The sequence below is a fragment of the Alosa pseudoharengus genome, unplaced genomic scaffold (assembly GCF_046254945.1).
Source record: "Alosa pseudoharengus isolate Yale_2024_CS ecotype anadromous, Long Island Sound unplaced genomic scaffold, YU_APseudo_1.1 YU_APseudo_1.1_scf_1, whole genome shotgun sequence".
NCBI classification, from domain to species: domain Eukaryota; kingdom Metazoa; phylum Chordata; class Actinopteri; order Clupeiformes; family Clupeidae; genus Alosa; species Alosa pseudoharengus.
The window spans coordinates 28,465,001-28,481,182 of record NW_027468564.1 but is presented as its reverse complement, the minus strand read 5'-3'; the positions used below and the strand labels follow the sequence as shown (position 1 = coordinate 28,481,182).

At 46.6% G+C, this 16,182-nt stretch overlaps 1 protein-coding gene across 1 annotated transcript in view; it reads left to right on the top strand.

Annotated features, from left to right (window-relative positions):
• LOC143118087 (complement C3-like) overlaps positions 1-16,182 on the top strand; it is a 132,741-nt gene that overhangs the window by 14,223 nt on the left and 102,336 nt on the right. The window contains exons 8-15 of the mRNA XM_076279308.1: positions 53-158; positions 235-355; positions 443-558; positions 782-934; positions 4,851-5,051; positions 5,209-5,400; positions 5,626-5,781; positions 6,129-6,258. Coding sequence (XP_076135423.1) covers positions 53-158; positions 235-355; positions 443-558; positions 782-934; positions 4,851-5,051; positions 5,209-5,400; positions 5,626-5,781; positions 6,129-6,258 — 1,175 coding nt within the window. The remainder of the gene's footprint in view (positions 1-52; positions 159-234; positions 356-442; positions 559-781; positions 935-4,850; positions 5,052-5,208; positions 5,401-5,625; positions 5,782-6,128; positions 6,259-16,182) is intronic.

Sequence of the window (16,182 nt, the reverse complement as noted above, 5' to 3'; positions counted from 1 at the left end):
CCATTGGTGACTTTTTAGTCTTTGTAATGGGCAACATGTTTTTGTGTGTAAGGTATTTGTATGGGAAGGAGGTGACGGGAGTTGGATTTGTGGCGTTTGGAGTCAGTACCAATGAGAATGAGAAGAGAAGTTTGGCAGCGTCACTGCAGAGGGTAGAGGTGAGGACACACTCACTCACACACACACACACCAATGCAGACCCACAGTGTGATGGTGTACATGATGCACTTACAGATAAGAGATGGGAAAGGCAAAGCAGTACTGAAGAAAGAGCACATCACAAAAACTTTCCCCAACATCACCGAGCTGGTCGGATCCTCCCTCTATGTGTCTGTTAGTGTCCTAACAGAAACAGGTAAAGATCTATCTATCTATCTATCTATCTATCTTTCCACCTGTCTGTATGTCTGACTGTCTGACTGACTGTATGGTTGTTTCCAAGGCAGTGAGATGGTGGAAGCCCACAAGAGAGGCATACCGATAGTCACTTCCCCATACACCATTCACTTCAAGAGGACACCCAAATACTTCAAGCCAGGGATGCCCTTTGACGTTTCGGTAAGCTAAATGTTACCATTTGATTTGTGTAGTCCCTTCTGCTGAAATGCTCTGAAATATACTGAAATACTAAGTACTAAATACTAAAAATACTAAAGGCAGTCTGATTCAGAACAGACACAAATAATTTGGCTTTGTCCACTGGTGACTGCCAACAAATACAATCTATCTATAATCTGTAATTTGTTTGCTCGTGTGTCTAAATCTGCTTGGCCCCCTACAGGTCTTGGTGACCAATCCAGACAACTCACCTGCTGACAAAGTGGATGTGGAGGTGACGGCAGCTGGTCAATCAGTGATGGGCTCCACTCGCTCAAACGGCATGGCCAAAACCAGCATCAACACGCAGGGAGGGGCTTCCCACCTGCCAATCACTGTAAGTCTTAGGTGACAGTGGTTGCCCGTATAGTTACAGTATTTTGTTGTATTTAATTTAATTGTTGTACAGGATTCATAGTTCTCCTGCATCACTGTTGAGTCATTTCTACAATCCTCCTCCACAGTACCTTTCAATGGGCAACCTGCAAAAGCTGGGTAAAATTCTCAAAATTCGTAGTTCATGTTTTAAACGTAGATATATTACACCATCAAGTTTTTGTTACAGACTCTCCATGTCCTTTGGGTAACACTGGGCGCAATACTCCAGCTTTAGCAAAGGAAGTAGGCATGTTATCACAGAGGACAAAACAACTATGTGCTAGCAGCAGTTACTAGCTCAGTTCTAAGTATAAAGACTGGTAGAAGGTGAAGTTTACTCACTGCACAGTCCTGTGCCCATTATAAATCACAAGCACACATTTTGAGGAGATCATGTGTTTGTTTTTTGTTTTGTTTGTACTTTATAGGTGATGACAAAGGCCCCTGGTCTCACCGATGCTCGTCAGGCTAGACAGACCATGACAGCGGTTCCATATGTATCAGTGTTGCGCGGGTTTGGTCACAAGCGGCCCGCGGTCGCCCGATATTTTAATCAACCCGACCGCAACTCTGACCGCGAATATTAATTAGGACAAAATTATACCCGACCCGCGATCCGACCCGCTTATTTACAAAAGGTGTGCTTTTGGTTATAGCCTGCATGCAGTGTGACAGTATAGGCCATTTCTGTAAATCAAACTAATTTATTTGTGAAACTTTATGCAGTAGAACTACACGCAGTAGGCATGCAGGACATTTGCGCAGGAGAGAGAATGAGAATAAGAGCGCAAGCACGCACGCAACCACCAAGGATTAGAACACTAGGATAAGATTTGAAGGCCATGGACATCTTACATACATCTTTCTTTCGAAAACAGAAATGGTGAGGCAAGGTATAGGCAAGAGAAATACATTGCTGGTCAAAACGTTAGCGTAAGAACTGGTTTATAATGCTGAATGAAGCACAAAGCTTTACTAAAGCACATCCACTGTTTAAAGTCACAAACACAACGAACTAAGGTAACTTTTATGCATGCGCGAACCTATACATACCGGTAGATATGGTTGTGTAGTCTGTGCCATAACATTTATTCCTGCAGGCTGCCCGTTTTGGCTGTCATACTTTTAAATGGCTTCGCAAGAAGTAGGCCTATAGACCATAACTTGTACTACTGTCATCTTCTTTAAGAACTTTTCCAAATATTTCCCATAGCCTATCGCTTTCCCTGAAGGGGTGTCTTTATTATTTTAACTCGCGTCTTCAGCTTCTTTACCTACTGTTGACTTTACTGTATTGATGCTTTACTGTATTGATGCTAGCGTTCTCGTGATTTTCTAAGTAGGCCTATTTGTAGAAAATATATATTTAATTAATTTTAACTGACCCGTCCGCAAATGACCCGAATATCATTAAAATATTTTGTTTATGACTCATAACCGCGGGTGACCGCGGTCATCCGCTTAATTTCGGGCAGACCGCGCAACACTGATATGTATCTATTTATCTGTATTTTAACTATTTATTTAGTAATGCATATTTATTTAGTGATTAATCCATTCTATTCTATTCAATTCTTTAAACTTCTTGGTATGAAGAGGTAGTCTACACACTTAGGCTATCCTAATCATCCTCATCCTCCTCCACTCCAGCAGTGTTCTGAAAGGTGCTGCTGCAGCTGCATGACTCCATGCATAACATGCAACTTTTCCTGCAACTGCAGCGCTGGCTTAGACATCCCTTGAAGCAACCACAGGAGGTGATCTCCTTACAAGCTTTTGGAATTGGTGAGAGATAGTAGCTGTGGCACTAACTGATCATTTGGATGGCCTGATAAGTGTGTGTTGTGTTTGGGCCACCAACATGCTTTCTTGGCAAGGGACGCCCCCCAGTCGTGCATGAATTGTTTAATTATGCCTACGCACACAAGGGAAGCCCGTTGTCGTTTTTTCTCTGGTAAATGTGCGGGTTCTCCTGTTTCCGAGGGGCCGTCAAGGAAGATGGCAAGAGTAGCCAGGGGGCTTGGGGAGTCCTCAGCAGCCTCACAAGCCTCACTGTTTTCTCTTAGCACAAGGCCTGCAGTTCCCCAACCTGCTCTGAGAGGAGCTACCTTGTGCACTGCCCTGTGTAGCCAGCCCTGTGGGAGGCGAGCTGGCCCGTCTGTTTGAGGAGGTCGTTGGCAGGGCATCCAGGGCTCTTGATATTCCCCTTCCAGAGAAGCCCCTTGCCTCTGCGTCTAGGTTCCACACAGACATGACTGAGCGCCCAGTGGCGGCGCTCATTCCCCTCCTACCAGACTTTAGTGACTTGGTCCGTCGCCAGTTTTCCTCCCCAACTACTTTTCATAGGTGGTCTGGCCAGGCTAAGGTGCTTTCCAAAATGCACGGCGAAGGTTGATGGAAGGTTGTGGCTGATAGGTTGTGGCTCGCTCCCCCCAGTGGATCAAGCTTTGAAAGGCTTTCTTTCTTTCTTTCTTTCTGTTTTTGTTAACTTGTGGACTATTTGTTGAACCATGGTACTAATAAAAACTACAGAATAGTAAGAGCTGAAATGTTGCTTCATTTATCCAATTTCCACCACCATGTAAAATGTGGGCCAGTCTTGGGCCTGAAACTCCCAGGCACTGAATTCTGGCAACTTTGAAAACAAGCTTCTTTTGAAGATGAACACCTTTTCAGTTTCAACTAATGACTGGCATATTAGTAGCTGCTGGACATAGGTGGCCTGTGTGTGTGTGTGTGTGTGTGAGAGTGAGATGGTGACCTGGGGAGTAGGCCCTAGACAGGCTCATACCACATGACCAAAATGTTCTCCCTACCAGCAGGTCATTTTTTTTTAAAGAAATAAGTTATTTATTTTTCATTTTTACCTGAAGTTCATACAAAAGTGAAATTTCTGTTTCTGTTTGTTCTTTGAACTTAAAGATGCCCTATGCAGGTCTGGTTATTCCTTCGCTGTTTCTGGGTTTTTGCCTGATTTGGGCTCGCATTTTTCACGACATAGCTCCCCCTGCAGCTTCGGTAGTAAGTGACTGCTACGCTAAACCCCCACTAGCTAGCAAGCTAGCCATCAAGAAGTTCACCCAAGGGTAGGCTACTTACAATTTCAACAGCAACAAAGCCAAGTCGGAGTCAGTTTTGCAGTCTTCTTAGAAACTACAATCTGACTACATTTTCGAGACGCGTTTGGATACTTCCACTGAGTTACATCCGGATGTGTTCGGTCCACGACCAGGAAGTTGCATATTTGTTTTTTCCGCGGAGAAGCACTAGGGGGAGACGAAGCACCCACCAAACGACCCAAAAAGTGTTGTAGAACCATCAGAACGACTCTCAACCTGCATAATTAAGGTCATTTTTGCTAAAATTGTTGCATAGGGCTTCTTTAAGAGAATTGTGCCTGAAAAGTCTTAGAAAAGAATGTGATTTTAAGTGAGATTAAGAAGAAATGAGAACCCTGAATATGCTTTATGCTTTACTATAAGAAAGCCAAAATAAAGTTCACAATAAAAGTTTAAAATAAAACCGCTTGCTTTTTACTTCAAATACTTAAGTTCATTAAATATCAGAAAATTACTTTTGATACTTAAGTACAGTATATATCAGATACTTTAAGACTTTTACTTAAGTAATATTTTAAAAGGTAACTTTCACTTCTACCAAAGTCTTTTTCTAGTACGATACTTGTACTTTTACTCAAGTATTGCTTTCTAGTACTTTATACAACACTGAAAACAAATATGTGCTAGCAGCAGTCACTAGCTCAGTTCTGAGGACTGGTAGAAGTTTACTCACTGCACAGTCCTGTGCCCATTATAAATCACAAGCACACATTTGAGGTGATCGTGTGTTTGTTTTTGTTTGTTTGTGCTTTATAGGTGATGACCAAAGACTCTGATCTCACTGATGCTCAACAGGCTACAGCGTACATGACAGCATTACCGTATATGACCAAGGGAGGTTCCAAGAATTATCTGCTCATTGGTGTGGATGCAGCAGAGCTGACCATTGGGGATCAGCTCAAGGTCAACCTGAACCTGGTAGGAAGTCCTGGAGTCCAGAATGACTTCACGTACCTAGTAGGTGTTTTCATTTTCACATGCACATACACACACAAAGAGACTCATGCATTACATGTGTGCATTCTAATCTCTCTAACTAATCCTGTGTGTGTGTGTGTGTGTGTGTATTTTGTGTGTGGTGTGTGTGTGTGTGTTAAAATTCTATCTCCAATAGATCCTAACTAAAGGGCAACTTGTGCAAGCTAAGAAGATCAAGAGACAGGGCCAGGCTCTAGTGACGTTGTCCTTACCAGTGACCAAGGACATGGTCCCCTCCTTCCGTATCGTGGCCTACTATCATGTGGGCTCTACTGAAGTGGTGTCTGACTCAGTCTGGGTGGACGTGAAGGACACCTGCATGGGAACGGTAAATATATTTCCCTTAATTTTTTACATTTTTCCCTATTTACATTTATTCATTTATCACAAAGTTGTATCCAAAGTGACTCAACTGTACAGTAGTGGTTATATAAATTCTTCAGCATGTGTGTTCCCTGTATTACTGAACCCCTGGTGATTGTGTTGTTAGTAAATGTTTCCTCTACAAGCTGAGCAACACTTCTCACATCCCCTCTCCCCCGTTCTCTTTCAGCTGAAAGTGGAGCCATCTCGCCCTGTTGCAGTCTACTCGCCTCATAATCGCATCAGCCTGACGGTCACCGGAGACCCAGGGGCCAGAGTGGGTCTGGTGGCTGTGGATAAGGGAGTCTACGTCCTCAACAACGAACACAGACTCACCCAGACCAAGGTGACAACATTTTGTCCTCTTAACACATAGATAATCCGTATCTGTGTATCACCAGGGTCCTTTCTCATTAAGCACACCCAGCAGACTAGGGAGCTCTCTCTATTAGAATTACCACTGTAGTCCCATATATGTATTTGTTGCTGATAGCGTTGTTGTTTATTTTAAAACTGTAAACTTTAAATGAAATGATTTTCTATAATCCGTTGTCACTTCTTACTGTTGTTGTTTAATACTTTGACTGCATCTCAGACAGGAGCTCATTCGACTACCAACATTTTTGTTTTGTCTCCCTCTCACAGTAACTGTTTGATTTCTTTGTCTGTTTGGTTGTCTGTGTCTCAACACAGATCTGGGATGTCATTGAGAAGTATGACACAGGATGCACAGCAGGCAGTGGTAAGGACAGCATGGGGGTGTTCTTTGACGCTGGCCTCGTCTTCCAGTCAAGCACCGCTGGAGGAACTGAATCACGCCAAGGTACACGCCACCAACTCAGCCATGTTTGCTTTATACTGTTATACAAGCTGTACACTCACTACTGTAAAGTAAACTGAAATATTACTTCAGTGTTGTCCCATAAAAAGATATACTCTGATATAAACATTTGATGTAAATATTTGATATAAATCTTTGCAGAAATGTGAGGAGTGCATTTTGTATATATGTATATTCTTTTATAGTAATTTCATACAATACTGGCATTGTACTATGAAAGCCCATGCAAATGAACTCATGAGCATGCAAATGAACTCATGAGCCCATGCAAATATGAATATGAGGTTAATTGGATGGCTTAATAAAATATCACAAAATACTTAAAGTGAACATTGCATTATTTTATACATTAACAACAGCCTTTCAAAATCTGTCCTCAATTCATGTCCACTCTGTCAGATATTTTTCAAATTCAAAATAAATCAGGCATATTTTGGTCAGCATGAACCCCTTTGACTTCTTTCTGTTGATGGATGCAGCAGTCCAACACATGGTCTCGTAATTTTAAAAAATATGTAAATATTCAGCAAACAAGCTTTTTATGTGTCAACACTGTCTTCAAAGTAGGGATGAATTCAATCAAGAAGTTTGAAATAAAAATGGGTATTTTGGTTTAGGTTAGTGGTAGCTGGCAACTGAGGAAAATCAAAATGGCTACCATCTACTAGACATGATTTAGTTAAAAAACATGTCGTTTGACACACGCACACAACAGACAGAGATTTTTTACAGAAATTGATTCCTATTAAATAATTTCAACATATTATTGATTGCAATAGTCCATATATTTCATTTCAATTTCACAATACAAAGAAATAGACTAAGCAACTTAGTCTGAGTGCCAATTTCACAACGTAACTCATTTGAACCAGACCACCGTCTCAGGGCGTTTTCATACCTCATTTTGGCACCTTCGGACTTTTCAGTTTGGTCCGAACCAAAATTGTAGGTGAGATAGGTGCCACGGATCAAAGGACCAAAATTTGGTCCGACCTAAAGAGACGGTCTCGGCCCGGATCAAACTGAACCATGGGTTGGTTCGTTTGCAGTATGAAAACACTTTTTGGATTGTTCGGACTTTCGGACCAATTACAGGAAGTCGAGGCAGCTAGCTACCAAATAAAGGATAATAAATAGCCTAAAATAAGCCGCGAATGCATACGGGGAGAGGAGGAGATCATATAGCCTAGCCTATTTAATTAGAATTTGAATTAGAAGTCTGACAATTTTGTCAAAGAGTCAATTAGAAAAAAAAATGTTAAAATACCGACATCTAAAACATTTTTGGAGAGGATGAGAGAGGGGGGATACAAAGGACAGCAGAGCAATGCTATCTGAATTCTGAAGCTTAAAAAAATCTGCGGCAGCAGCAATTAAGGTACGTGAAGTCATAAGAAAAAGCAGTGTTTTTATAGGTAGGACAACCTTCTGAATTGACAACATGTCAACGTCAGACGTATGCCTGTAAACAAACCAATCAAAGGGAGACGCAGCGCATGTAGATGGTAACGACAGGATGCAGGGACATCATGCAAAGTTCTTAACTCATTGAGTGCCATGCGTTGAGTGCCAAAAACGTAATATTACGTTTTTAGCTTTTTTTTTAAATTACGAAACTAGACACTCTAATACACCTTATATGTGATTTTGGGAACTCTGTGATGAATAGAAATGAAATATATGACGATCGTGAAACTCATGAAAACGCACTGGACATTTTATCATAACTCGGTTGCCGCTTTGGGTCGAATCAGTGACGCATGCACGTCAGGTCAAAACCAGGCCATTTTCGTGGGTCTATCACGAGGTGGCAGTCTCGCCAGGTCTCACTGATCACTTCCCGGAATGTTTACACGAGTAAGTAACAGGCAACACTTCATATTTCATGAAAGACGTTATATCTCCATTTCTAAAAAAAAACAGCGATTTTGATGAAAACTAGCCACTGTTTAGCTTGGGATTTCTCAGGAACAGAGGCATGTAGACATACACGGTTTGCACCCACTGAGAGCTTAAAGTCTGACCTTTTAATCGAGCTATTGTACGTGTTCATAGCTATAACACAGAATGTGCTGTGGCTGTACAAAAATCATCAACAATGGTCTAGATTGCTGGCACTCTAGGACAAAGCTCCCGAAAACAGCTTGGCATTCAATGAGTTAAAGGAACACGCCACCCAATGTCAGTATTAATATATTAATTAATTATTAATGTATTAATATATGTTCTTACCTTAACTTTCACGAGTTGAGTCATACCTCTCCAGTGTCGGTACGTGCACTCAAACGCTCTGGCTTGCGGTGCGAATGTGTTAGCATGTTGATATTGTAATGATCTGAGCCTAGCTGTATGACTGTACTCCCATAATGCTTTGCGTGTGTGTGTGTATAATGTTGATGTTGGTTGTAGTATGAGTAGTGGCGTTTGCCTTGTTGTGTATGTGTTAGCTGGTATGGTCTTTCTTTGTGTTGTACCTCATGTGTTTACCCCGTGTATTGTATGTGACTACCCTGTTTGTGTATCGTGCTTGTTTAATTGACCTCCCTTGTGTTGCCTGTTTTATGACGTTCGTGTTTTTGGTGCGTAACCAATAAAGACCATTTTGAGACAACCTTACAGTTTGTTACATTGGTGTCAGAAGTGGGATGACGACCCCTACTGGACGGGAGGAGAAAGCTGCAACTGATTACCTGACGATGATGAGTTTCCTGCCAAGACGGCTCTTCGACAGCACGCTCGCCCATGGCCACCTGCTGAGCCCAGCAGACGGAGCCAGCCTGCAGCGTGACCGTGATGAAGAGACCCGTCCCCGGCCACAGGAGGAAACGAACCGGGCTGATGGCAGCATCCCGCCACTTGAACCCGCTCCACACGGGAGCGATGGAAACCGGCCGGTCCTCGGAGCGACGGTGGCGGTAGAAGGGCGCCCCAGCGCAAAGTTGCCCCACTACAATGGCGAAAGGCCGCTGGCGACATACCTGGTACAGGTCCGGCTGGCAGCCGAGCTGAATGGCTGGTCGGCGGAGAGAACGGGCGTACAGGTGGCGTTGGCCCTGGAGGGGGAAGCGCTACAAGTATTAGAAGATCTGCCACCGGCTGAGCAAGTAAGCTGGACCGCAATCGAAGCAGCTCTGCAACGACGATTCGGCCAGAGAATCTTCATCAGCGATGCCAGAGAATAACTCGCTTCCAGACGGCGACACAAGGACGAGAGACTGGGCAAGTTCGCGGCTGACCTGCAGCTGTATGCCCGGCGGGGCTACCCAACGTACAGCCAGGGTCTACATGAAGAGATGGCACTGGAAGCGTTCGTGCGAGGCATCCACCCAGAGCGGCTAAAAGAACACCTTCGCCTGAGCGCCCCCAGCTCGCTGTCCGTGGCGCTTGCGGAAGCCGAACGGGTGGAAAACATCTTCCGCACAACAGAGTCGCGGCATTGCGTACGCCAGACATCGATGGAGGTGACGCGGCAGACCACGGCACAGCCACCACAACGGCGCCCACGCGAGTGGAAGAGGCCGGCCAGCGGAGACGGATGCCACCGGTGTGGCGAGCCGGGACACATCGCGTGGTACTGCCCAGCCCCGGCACCCCTCACGCTCGCACCCCAGTTACTAGAAGAAGGTGGCATGGCGGGAGGGGCTATGGATTGCATACGGCTGGGCCGGCTCGGCCAAACCAGAGGACTGTATGTGGACTGCACGCTAGATGGGACTCGGTGTCGCGCCTTGATCGATACTGGCTCCACCATCTCGCTTGTGCGCCCCGGTCTCTTACCCGGCACGCTGGTAGCCAGACCCAGAGGCTGGGAAAAGACAAAAACGCGCATCACAACAGTTACCGGAGAGCGAGCGGAACTGTATGGACAAAAGGTGGTGTGCATGTGCATCAACGGTGAGACGGCGAGCCGCCGGCTTTGGTTGGCTAGCATTCAGGATGATTGCATTCTCGGCCTGGACGTGCTAGAGAAATGGGGGGCTGTGGTGGACATTTCCCGGTTCACACTACACTTAGGGACGAGCAGCGTAGTGTTGCACACGGCGGGGAAAACAGAGCATGAAGTGCGGAGAGCTGGCGCGACGAAGAACTCTCCAACTCGCTCCACACAAGCCCGCAGGAAGCAAACTCGCAAAGAGTGCTCGCCATCCAAGACTCCGCCCCTCCCCACACAAGCCCGCGAAACTCAAGCCCGCGGAAACAACAGGTCTCATCCAGGTCCGCTTGCTGAGTCTCCGCCCCTCCCCACACAAGCCCGCGGAACTCAAGCCCGCGAAAACAACAGGTCTCGTCCAGGTCCGCTTGCTGAGTTCGCCACTGCTCAGCTCACGCCCACTAGAGAGGAGCCAGGAGCGCGGGTTGAGCAATCACCACTCTCCACTCAGAGAGCGCGGCCCTCTGTAGAGACAAGGCAAGCCGTAAATGAACTCTGCACTCGTAGCTGTGAGGGGCTGAGTGAAGCACAGGGTAGCCAGGTGCGGAGACTACTAGCAGCGTACACCGACATCTTCGCTGCAAGAGATGAGGACTGCACCCGAACGAGCCTGGTCCAACACGAGATCGACACCGGAAATGCTCGGCCCATCCGACTTCAGCCTCATCGCTTACCGTTCGCCAAACGACAAGCAGCTGAAGAAAAGATCAAGGAAATGGCCGCGGCAGGAGTGATAGAGCCAAGCAGTAGTCCCTGGGCTGCGCCGGCTGTACTCGTCCGGAAGAAGGACGGCTCGTGGCGGTTCTGTGTTGACTACAGGCGCCTCAACCAGGTAACCCGGAAAGACTCCTACCCGCTCCCCCGCATTGACGATGCGCTGGACAGCATTGCCGGCTCCTGCTGGTTTAGCTCGCTGGACTTACGCAGTGGCTACTGGCAGATTGAACTAGCCCCGGAAGCTCAGCCGAAGACAGCGTTTACCATCGGGCAAGGGCTGTGGCAGTTCCGGGTACTTCCGTTCGGCCTATGCAACGGGCCAGCGAACTTTGAGCGGCTGATGGAGCGTGTCCTGGCGGGCATTCCACGAACATGCTGCGTGGTTTACCTGGACGACATCCTGTGTCATGCAACAGACTTCACCGGTGCCATAGGACATCTGGAAAAGGTGTTCGACGCCATACGGGGTGCTGGGCTCAAACTGCACCCGAAAAAGTGCCACCTGTTCCGGAGGCAAACCGGATTCCTGGGCCATGTCGTGGGGGCCGCCGGAGTGGCCACCGACCCAGCTAAGGTGGAGACGGTGAGACGTTGGCACGTTGGCCTGTTCCGCGCGATGGTGCTGAGCTGCGGAGCTTCCTGAGCCTGGCGTCATATTACCGGCGTTTCATCCGGGACTTTGCTACAGTCGCCAGCCCGCTGCATCGTTTGACGCACAAAGGCCAGCTCTTCGAGTGGACGCGAGAGTGCGACGCGGCATTCCGGCGGCTGCGGAGGGCGCTATGTGAGGCCCCAGTGCTCGCTTTCCCTGACCCTCAACTGCCTTTCATCCTGGACACCGACGCCAGCGACGTGGGCGTCGGCGCCGTCCTCTCTCAAGCAGGCGAGCAGGGCGAGCAGGTGGTCGCATACTTCAGCCGCTCACTGGACCGAGCGGAGAAGAACTACTGCGTGACCCGCAGAGAACTGTTGGCTGTGGTGGTGGCAGTGCGCCATTTCCGAACCTACCTCTACGGCAAACGGTTCCTGCTGAGAACGGACCATGCATCACTCACCTGGCTGCTGAACTTCAAAGAACCAGAGGGCCAGCTGGCTCGCTGGCTGGAGGCGCTCCAGGACTACGACATGGAGATTCGACACCGGGCGGGTCGCGTTCACGGCAACGCGGACGCCCTGTCCAGCACTGCCACCGGAGGGAGGAGAGGAGCCTGGCCGCGGCTCAACCGGAGCCCGCTCGTCGGCTACAGGCTGCATCACCGCTGGCAGAGAGAGAGAGAGTCGCTGTTTTCAACGCTCACCAGCGTCGCGCCAACGAGAGGGTCAACGCTCGCCAACAGCACGCCAGCGAGAGACTCAACGCTCGCCAGCGCCGCGCCATCAAGAGAGCCACCGCTCGCCAGCTTCACGCCAGCGAGAGAGACAACACACCGCAGCCCAACGCCACAACACAGCACTGCAGAGCGGCAGCTGAGGCCATGGACGCGCAGTCACCGGTGGACGTGATGTCGAGGGAGGAGATCCGGAAGGCGCAATCGGAGGACGCCACGCTTGGCCGAGTGTGGTCATGGATCGAAGCCGGTCAGCGACCGCCATGGACTGACGTATCAGCACTCGATCCAGAGACCAAAGCGATTTATTCACAGTGGCCGGGAATAGTAGCACGTCAAGTACTGTTGTATAGACACTGGCGAGCCCCCGATCGACAATCTGACATTTTCCAGTTGCTGGTTCCTGCTGGATTACGAGCCCGTGTACTGGAACAGGTACATGGGGCTGTGGGGGCGGCTCATTTCGGCATCGCAAAAACTCTTCGTCGGCTGAGAAGCCACTTCTATTGGCCGGGATGCAGGCTGGACGTTGAACTGCATGTTCACTGCTGTGACGCCTGCACAGCGAAGAAGGGCCCCACGCGACGCTCGCACGCTCCGCTGCAGCAATATGCAGTCGGGGCTCCCATGGAGCGGGTAGCCGTCGATATCATGGGCCCACTGCCAGTCACAGAGCGGGGAAATCGCTACGTGCTCGTAGCTATGGACTATTTCACTAAGTGGCCGGAGGCGTATGCAGTGCCAGATCAGAGCGCCCACACGACAGCGGACAGACTGGTCACTGAGATGTTCTGCCGTTCGGGGCACCGGAGGAGCTCCACAGCGACCAAGAGAGTGTGTGTGCACAGAGAGAGGCACACACACTAGAGATGCGCTGATGGGCTATTATTTCAACCATAACTGCATAGCAAAATTTATCATCAATCCGCCATCCATCCGCACTAAGTTGTTTGACCAATTTTCAAAACCGCACCCGCACCCGTATGTCTCATAGCCCACCTCGGCTTGTCCCCTGCACTCCAAAATCTGGTGCTAGTTAGCCGATGCTACCAACAGCTTGTTCAATGGTGGTGCTTCGGCATCGGGCTAGCCGTGCAAATAAATCACTGTTTTACACCATTTACGAGGCTCAATGTATCTCCACACTTCATTGGTATACTACCGAAGGCCCTGACATTTAAAACGAGACATTGAGAACTTTGAAAAAGCACTGGTAGTTTACTTACAAGACGATTTATACAGACAGTATCTTCACGAAGTTTAGCGTTTGCAGCCATCTTGAATTTAGTCACGATAAGTCGAGCGACGAGTAAGAATGAACAGGTATGATAAGGGATCAGATTCCAAAAATAATTCAGTGGAAATGCATGGATTCCAGTTTCTTCCAGTAGCAGCAACTGGAATCCATGCATTTCCACTGAATTATTTTTGGAATCTGATCCCTTATCATAGTCAAGTAAAGCCTGCTCTGACCCTTCTTGTAGAGTGCTTATGAGTTAGCAGACCAGTCAAGTTTATTGTACAGATGTACCCCCAGGTACTTGTAAGTGCAGACTGTCTCCACTGTCTCCCCCTCAATTGAGGCAGGCAGCAGGGGTGGGGTAGCACGTCTGAAATCAACCACCATTTCCTTGGTTTTGGTAAATATATTAAAAGGCTAAAGTCCTACATTGGCTATGTTGTAGCCTATCCCCAGAATATCAGCAGCAAACTCAGTCTCTGTCTCGCAATACAGTCTCCAAAACGCACATCGGCCTGTTGCCTATTCTGCCAGCTTGTGCCAATATATCGTCCGAAATGCTTGATTGCATTGCATTCTCCACATTTTTAGCAGAGGTGGAAAAAGTACGAAAATATTGTACTCAAGTAAAAGTACCAATACTTTGATGAAATATTACTCAAGTACAAGTTAAAATACCAATCAGAAAATTTACTCAAGTAAAAGTAAAAAGTAGTCCATTTAAAATGTACTTTAAGTAAAAGTTACTTAGTTACTTTTTTTTTTTTTGGAGGGGGGGTACCAGAACAACCAGTTTTACCAGAGACTTTCTAATGAGGAGATACAGCACTCAAAAAATCCTCCATAGTTTAGTATATGTGCTGCCGAAGCGATAGTAATGCATGGGGTTAGTTTGTAACGCCAATATGGCAGTTGTCTACACATATTACAACCCTTCCGCGGCAAAACGTTGACATGTGAATACATTGAGCCAATCATGTGGTGTGTTGAGAATACATTGAGCCAATCATGTGGTGTGCTGTGAAGACATCGTGTCAATCATCTGTTGTGATCTCGCCGCTGGAGCAAGATTGGTGTTGTGAAGCCTTATGCATGCGCATTTCTGCCGAAATAGATGCCTGATAAGTGCCCAAAAAGCGTTGCAATATGGCCGCCGAGTGGAGGTACTTGCCTAAAAGGATTTTGGTCCTAGCTCAAGTTGCTGCAGCCAGCAGCTAAGGCAGCCGTGTTCATGCTCCCAGTGTGTAGCGCTGTAGCTGCAGCAACTCGAGCTAGGTAAAAGCGATTGTTTCAGTTTTGTTCATACTGACAGTACTCGGTGACGTTGAGAAATGGAGATCTGTGAGTTCTCCTTTAAGTTTGAGCAGTAGTTGATTTTCAAAGTTAGCTGCACTCATCCTTGGTCGCTTTGCAGTGAACAGTAATCCAGCACAACTGAAAAGCCCCTCACAGGCAGCTGAGGCAGGCAGGCCAATGTTGAGTTGTTTTTTATATTTGGAAACGAGCAGAAGGTTCAGCAGATTAAAGGGCGTCGAACTGGGGGGAAAAGTGGGAAGTATAGGGCCCCAATGAAGGAGAGGGCCCTTGAAAAGTGGAATACGGGGGGCACAGCATTTTCACCAGGCATTAGTAATAACTCAGGTAATCCACACATAAAAAATCCAAACAACTCCATAAGTAGAGTCATGTGTAATGAAGTGGAATAACACAGGGAAAAAGTATTGAACACGCTAAGAAAAGGCACTAAGGCAAGGAAAGGAACGAGCTGGAATCTGTAAGTAGTTAGAGAGTAGTTATCCTTTCTATCTGTGCAAATTAATATAATCTTAATATAATATAATATAAGCTTGGTTATTGATGGGCTATAAAAAGGTTTTTCATTACCAAGGTGTCACACAAGAAACATTTCATGATGGATAAAAGCAAAAAGCTCTCCCAAGACCTTTGCAATCTTATTGTTACAAAACATATCAATGAAACTGGTTACAGATGCATTTCAAAACTTCAAAATCTTCCAGTTAGCAGCATGGGAGCCATTATCTGCAAGTGGAAGGAACATCACTGCATCATCAACCGGCCATGCACAGGATCTCCTCGCAATATTTCTGACCAGGGAGTCAGAAGGATAGTCAATTCCAAGAGCCAAAGACCACTCGGAGAAAGCTCCAGAAAGACTCGAAGGCAGCCAATTCAATTAAATTCAATTAAACAGTTCTGGTAGTAAAGATCAGGATTCACAAGAGGGACCCATGGAATCTGTTTAGAACAATGGGCCAAAATCACACCTGATACTGCGACTAATAAGTTTTGTCATAGGAAATGTCTTGATGCTGTCATTACAAACAAAGGCTTTTCCACAAAGTATTGAAGAAATTTCAGTAGGCGTTCAATACTTTTTTCCTGTGTCATTCCACTTTATTACACATATTATTTTTTCGAATAGACTCACTGGAAGTTTAGGCTAATTACTGAAAAAAAGTCTAAGCGTTATACAATATATTTATTTTACCTGAATATTTTAACTTCCAAATTAATGTCAAAATTAATGTCATACGAAATGTAAAGTTTGACTGACTGGATGTTTATACAAAACATAGTGAAAACTGTCTAAGGTCACTCTCACTCTCCCTTGCTAAAGAGCTAAATGGTTTAGTCCGCCTGCACGATTCATAAGGTAGTCTATCTTTTTT